Genomic DNA, 6628 nt, shown 5'->3' with positions numbered 1-6628 from the left:
AAATTATGGAATTTCTCGTGGAAGAATGGAGTCGCATACCTCAACATAGAGCTTCAGACACTTGATGAATCTATGCCAAGCTGCATTGAAGCTGTTCTGGCGGCTCGTGTTGGCCCATAGCCCTATGAGGACACTTTATGTTGGTGTTACCGTTACCTGTACATACTTCTAAGTAGCACAATGTTACTGTTATAGTGGTCACGGTGAATAGCTTGAATGAATGTGAGAATTGCTCAAAGAGCAAAAGGAACATGCAGAAGCACATTATGTTGCTGTTGTTTATTAATCACTACAAATGAGAAAAAAGATTACCCTCTACATTTATCATAGAAAATACATTCATTTTACAATGAAGGTATAAGAACATAATGCTAAGTGCTGCCGATTGTAGAAATACACTGACATGACAGATTGAATTAAAAAGTAACAAGAAAACAAATTCGCACGAAAACATTCGATGTCATGAGGACAATTCCGATGTTGTCTCCCTAGACGTTTAGCGCCTCCTGCGCTTTCTCGTCGTCCCCGGGGCGGCGGTCGTGCCTGCATCACAGTCTGTGACATGACATCCGCACGACTCAACGTGGATGTAGGAGTGCTTGACCTTTGACCCATCAGGGCACATCAGCTCCACCTCTTTCTGGCTAGTGGTCGCCTCTTGGCAGCAGGAGCAGTAGTGCATCATGGTGTTCGCCTCTGCTGAGTACCTGCACATTCACATAAACACAAGACAAGTTGAAAAGAGGGCTTGAATTCCCTGGGTTGTCTTGACAAGATGAGCACAGGAACAATAAATAAGTCAAATAGGCTTCTAGTTCATAAAGGGCACACTAGATAGTGAATAGGTGATCACTGACTGGGGCCTGCATGACATTGACTAGTGCTGCATTCAGCATCTGTAGTACTTACATGGAAGAGGTTCCACAGTTTCCTGAGCAGGAATTGATCTCCACAGGCTCTGCGGTCGCACAGCCACTGATGACAATGCTAGTGGTGGTGTACTTCATCTCACAGACATTCCTGCGTTCTGTGCCTGGTCAGGAAAGATGCATCAAGAGTTATTGTTTGAAACAGTATGACAGTAGATGAAGCAGAAACAGACAACATATACATTTTTGGCCAGCATGAAGCCACACAATGTTTTCTGTTGTCTTATTTTCTTGTTTAGATGACATAGCATGCTATTATTAACCAGTAGTTGTGTGGTTATTAGGAATGATATGGCTGGACGTGTTACTTACAAGTCTTGCAGCATCCAGTTGCATCTGTCTTTTCTGTTCCCTGGGGTGAAAAATAGGAGAGATGATTTATAAGCAGCAGATTGTATACATTATGTGAGCTCCCTTCCATTCTAAATGTTACTGAAACATCTATCGCTATGACCCAAGAGCGCTACAAATTATAGTAACATTCTGAGTGAGAATGGGAAACAGTGTAACTGCAGTGTTGATTGTCCCCACGAAGAGGTGAGATAGGACAGAAACTCACTGGAACACAGATCTCTGGGCTGAATGCAGGGCACACAGTCTTCACCTCCACTGGTATATATTGGTCACCAGTTTCCTCACATGTGTACTTCACACATTTGTCTCCAGGTGGTGACCACGTTTCGTTCACCTGTCGCACAAGGAGAAGATGATGAATTATGGAGTTTCAGATCATGCAGACAGATTATGCATCCTCATAAACACTTGTGGTACTCACCTGAATAGTGTGTTTGGTCTTATCTGGCATATTAACCACACAGCTTGTCTGGACACAGTTCCCACAACACTGACCAGGTATGGCCTGATACTGGAAGCCCTAAGAAGAGGATGGAGAGTACATTAGTAAATCATTGGTAACCTACTTCATAAGCCTCCAGAGTAGGTTACTGCAAGTTTTTTTATAAATATCTAAGTCCATTTATCATGTTTGTTAAGAGAGACATAACTACCTGTGAACATGTAGTGTCGCATGAGATATTTGTGCACACAATGTTGTTGAGCTTGGTGCTAGGATCCATGGTCGAGCTGCAGATACAATTCTCACATGTTCCTTTAGGAACTTCAGCACCAGGCTGGAGTGAAAGAGAGAGACACAAGTTATAATCCACTATAACAGACTGTTTGAATAGAGGAGGGTCAGAGTGCAAAGGGAGCAGTTCTATAGTATAATGTATCTAATTATGAAGGCAGCAAACACAATACAGCGTATCTCAAGCTATGTGTGTGGGTATCTTTCAGAAGTTTGTTGAATTTAATTAAATTGATTTGAAATGATTTATTCTTACCTGGTACTCAATGTTATTGTAGACACATACACCCTTAGGAACTGAACAGACACACATTGAGAAGGAATCAGTCAGTGATACCAGTGATTCATGTCATAGTTAACACAAACGTAATTCCAACCAGTGATACCTGGGAATTACAAAGTCAATGAACTAACTAAACCGCTGATGAAGTAAACCAAGGGGACTTACCACAGGTATACTCTGGACAGCAGCTTGAGTTGGACGTGCTTATAATTGTCTCCCACCCTGGCTGGCAGTCCATCATGACTTTGGGGCAAAGCAGTGCATCGCACTCTGTTACAGAGGTAACCAATGAGAAGTGATTAAAAGACAAGCCGATAGAGGGTCAAATAACCCCTATGACCCTACAGAACACTTCAGATAATCTTGGTCTAGTACTGTATGAATAAGAGTTGGCTTTCTAATGATTTACTGAAGGGTCTGTTCCATCACTCACCACATGTATATTTCTGGCAGCAGCCTTCTGTCTTGTTCACCAGTCTGTAACCAGTCTCATTGCAGATGGGTATGGCTGGTGTGGGGCAAGTGATAGGCTGGCACTGGACAATCATGGAGTCCATGTCACAGGTGCACTGCTGGCAACCACTTTCCCATGTATCACCAGGCTTAATGGAAAAACAGGGTAATGTCAGGTCAATACATAAAAAGAAAAGAGTAACAAAAATGTTGTTGTTCTGCAGTGAACTGGATTTAACCATGGCAGTTAATATGAACCATCATTAGGTGAGAAGAAATTGGTTGGAAGTGGTTATTTCTGGTCTGTTCTTTGGAAGGAATAAATAGGACAAGACCTCTTGTCAATGAAAAGTATCCATCCTAAGTATGTGAGTTGCCCTGATTCACGTGAAATGCATCTCATGATATGGCTATGTGAGAATGAATATCTGGAGAATATTTAGATGGAGGAAATTCTTACCATTTGGGGGTTGCCATCAGGTCCGGTGCAGCCTGAAAATAAATACAGGGTGTGTTTAAAATGTTTGTCTCACATAGTTGGGGTCAAGTTCTTCACACCTGCACATTTTGTTAACTGTTCCATTACAAATAAAGCCAGTAAACCGTGATTCATGCTGAATTCAAGGTTTAAAAGTACAGAAAGGTCTAATTCTTATAGTGATAGCTACCTGCAAAATGACCCATAACCCATTCTTACCACAGGAGACCACACAAGTATCAGAGTAGGTGCTGAACAAGACGGTTTTAGATGGACAGAAGCAACCCTCCTTCGTCTTATTGGTCATTTGGGTTTGGTTGTTCAAATACTTCTCATTATATCTGCGTACAAAATAGGTTTGGGATTATGCAGGAGATCATTTATTTGAAAGAAGGCTCATATGAAGGAAATTCATATGACATCCAATCAGACTAAAGCTTACCTGGTATTACATGTTGGTTCAACTGCTGGACCACATGGCATGTACACCTTAGTGGCTGGGCATGTATGCTCTGCAGGACAGAAGCAGGTCACAGTTATGCTAAACACCAGCAAACATTTTTTTTAAGTAGTTGCGTATTACAAAAGTCGCTGCCTTTGAATTTGTGGCATGACTACTATGCTTGGATTCATTGCTCACCACATTCTCCATCGGTGGACTTCCTCCATTCAATGCAGATCCCTTTCTTTGCACATTCAGATGCATACGCCTCCAGACTAGAGCAGCTAGAATTAGCATTGTAGCAGACATCTGATCTACAGGCCTGAACGAAGGCATCAGGAGAAACCGCTTTATGGCATTCCTCAAAGACCCTTCGACAGAAAACAACATAGTAATTTAGAGAGATGCATGGAGTGCAACCTTTAACCAGAAATGCCAATGGAACAGTACCTGTATTATGATAAAAACAGGTTTCAAATACAAGCAAATTAACATGACAGAAAATGTACATTACAATTGATAAAACACATTAGGAAGTGAATTATCATTTAGGCATTCCTATTGTGTGCTTGTTCCCTTTTTCAAACTTAGTTTGATATGTTCCTTACTTGCTGTTCATGATTTCACAAATAGCTGTCTTGCAGGGGGTAGGGGATGTGCTTGTGGGTGGTGCTGTTGGAGGAGTTGGACAGTCCTGGTTTGGAATTAGCCACTGGCTAGCTGTGACTGAGCAGCTCTCAATCTGACCATTAGGTGACTGGCAGTCATTCTTCTGGGAATTATCACAGGTACCTTGAAAAAATGGATATTAAGTAGGGTATAACCTAGTTAGAAAGGCCAGGTCATAGTTTTTTGTTGTATGCAATTTCTATAGGGTGGTCTCGATAGGAGCATCTACTGAAAGTTTGAAACTGTGAAATGTATATTCACCCACTTTAATAATACTCACCACACTGGCCCTCTGTGCTGCTTTGGAAGAGGGAGTAAGGAAGGTTGATGCTAAATGATGACCCCTTGTAAGACACCTGAACCTTAAGATCAGGGATTTCCAGTACGACCTCCACACCAGTACTTGTTAGAGCAATGTCACCCATTCTGTAAGCTGGGTAGATTCGTTTACTGTTGACATATACCTGCGTTTGTGCAGAAATGAATAACCATTTAGATGGTTGAGTCATGTGTTATCTTGAAAGTAGTAACATGACAATGTTAACCCCGTTATTGGTTTTAATTTAAAGTTATGGGATTTTAATAATGCATGATAACGCAGCAGCATAAAAACACAGGAGCATAAAAATATACAAGCAATGAGAATGATCTTTTTTAAATACTTACCACGTTTTCTGTTGTTTCACCAGATCTCTGCTGGGTTAAAATCACTTCATAGGAATTGTAGTGAATGATAAGGGACTGAGGACAGAATCCACTGTCAGCGTTTCCACAGTAGTGGTTATCAACAATAATGGTAAGGTTGTATTTGAAGTTGATTTCTTTCACTAAGGTGTAGGAGCAGTTCTCCTTGAAATTGTAATATAGTCCATCAAATGTCATGTAGTGAGATCCACCCCATCCACTGCATACACCTGCAACATGATAAAATATGAGTTGATAATAATCTAAGCTATCGACAGAGGACAATGAAAACGAATGAGCAACAATGTCTTATTTTCATTCAGATTGTTGGGTTGTTAAATTGTATGTTGTCACTTACATTCACATTCATATGTAAAGCAGCATCCAGTTGAATCATAGACCTTGACAGGTGGACGGCCATTCACACACTGTAGTGGCTCCACTGGCTTGCATTTTACTGGTAGATGGACAACAATGCTGTCCTGGCAAATTGCTGTGGTACAGCTATTCAGCTGCCAAGATTCTCCATTCTGCCATTGATTTGATAAGGGAAAGCAATTACTCAAACATGCACACACAGGGTTGAACATACAAGCATTACACCACAAAGACAAATATACCCATTCACCCATTTTATTATTAAAAACCTTATTAAAATGACCTTTCTTGGTGGCTGAACGCTAGTGCAGTCTGGGGAGGATTGAGATGTTGGTGGTGTGGTCGTGGTCTCTTCTGACGTTGTGGTTGATACAGTGGGTGGTGTAGAGGAAGGACATGGATTTGATTCCACTTCAACTTGACACGTTGCTTTGCAGTAAGCGGTGAAGCACCAGCCTGAACCATCAGTCACATTATACACTAGGTTCCCTGATTGTTAAGAAAGGCAAGTGTTAAAACATTTCATCTTGCAAAGTTCTTTAAATGATTAGTGAAATGTAATTTATTTTGATTGTCTGAATTTACATTATACATTTATAACATGTTACCTGGTAGATATTGTGTCCCATTAACATTGCAAATGCACTGGCTGGTGGTGACTGCTTGTGATGTTGGTGTAATAATCACTTGTGGCGATGTTGAAGGAGTTCTTGTTGTTTCTAATGGGCCTGTGATGACAACTGGCTCTGTTGTTTCTGTACTTGAAGGCTGTGATGTTGAAGTTTGAATTATAGCAGCTGTAGAATATGTAATTGGGCCTGTGGTGACTTCTTTAGGTGGCTTTGTGGAAGTAGATAGAAAAGTCTCTGATGTTGTTTCTTCAACTGTTGTAGTTCCACCTGTTGTAGGTGTAGTTGTAGTTGTTGTTAAAGTAGTTGGATTGGATGTTATGACAACTGGCCCTGATGTTTCTTCACCTGTTGCTGTGGGCTGTGATGTTGAAGTAGAGGTTTCAACAATTACAGTGGTGGAAGTGGTTGTTGGGCCGGAGGTGACTTCTTTAGGTGGCTTTGTGGATGTAGATGGAATTGTCTCCGTTGTGGTTTCTACAATTCCTGTAGTTCCACCTGTGGTAAGTGTCGTTGGTGTGGGTGCAATTGTAGTTGTTGTTAAAGTAGTGGGATTGGATGTAATGACTGTTGGCCCTGATGTTTCTTCACCTGTT

The 6628-nt window shown here is 41.2% G+C and overlaps 1 protein-coding gene across 1 annotated transcript; it reads right to left on the bottom strand.

Annotated features, from left to right (window-relative positions):
- Positions 1-277: 277 nt before the first annotated feature.
- On the bottom strand, positions 278-6567 carry LOC129847074 (intestinal mucin-like protein; the record flags this gene model as incomplete). Its single annotated transcript, XM_055914855.1, has 19 exons — positions 278-707; positions 910-1033; positions 1242-1281; positions 1489-1617; positions 1705-1803; positions 1937-2059; positions 2273-2313; positions 2465-2569; positions 2733-2901; positions 3213-3244; positions 3450-3571; positions 3673-3742; positions 3871-4043; positions 4281-4464; positions 4622-4805; positions 5008-5255; positions 5384-5555; positions 5687-5892; positions 6012-6567. Coding segments are annotated over 19 exons (2988 nt in total), but the record flags the coding sequence as incomplete, so codon positions are not given.
- Positions 6568-6628: the final 61 nt, after the last annotated feature.

Source organism: Salvelinus fontinalis, unplaced genomic scaffold (assembly GCF_029448725.1).
Source record: "Salvelinus fontinalis isolate EN_2023a unplaced genomic scaffold, ASM2944872v1 scaffold_0695, whole genome shotgun sequence".
NCBI lineage: Eukaryota > Metazoa > Chordata > Actinopteri > Salmoniformes > Salmonidae > Salvelinus > Salvelinus fontinalis.
The sequence above is the reverse complement of the archived record's forward strand: the minus strand, read 5'-3'. Positions and strand labels throughout refer to the sequence as shown.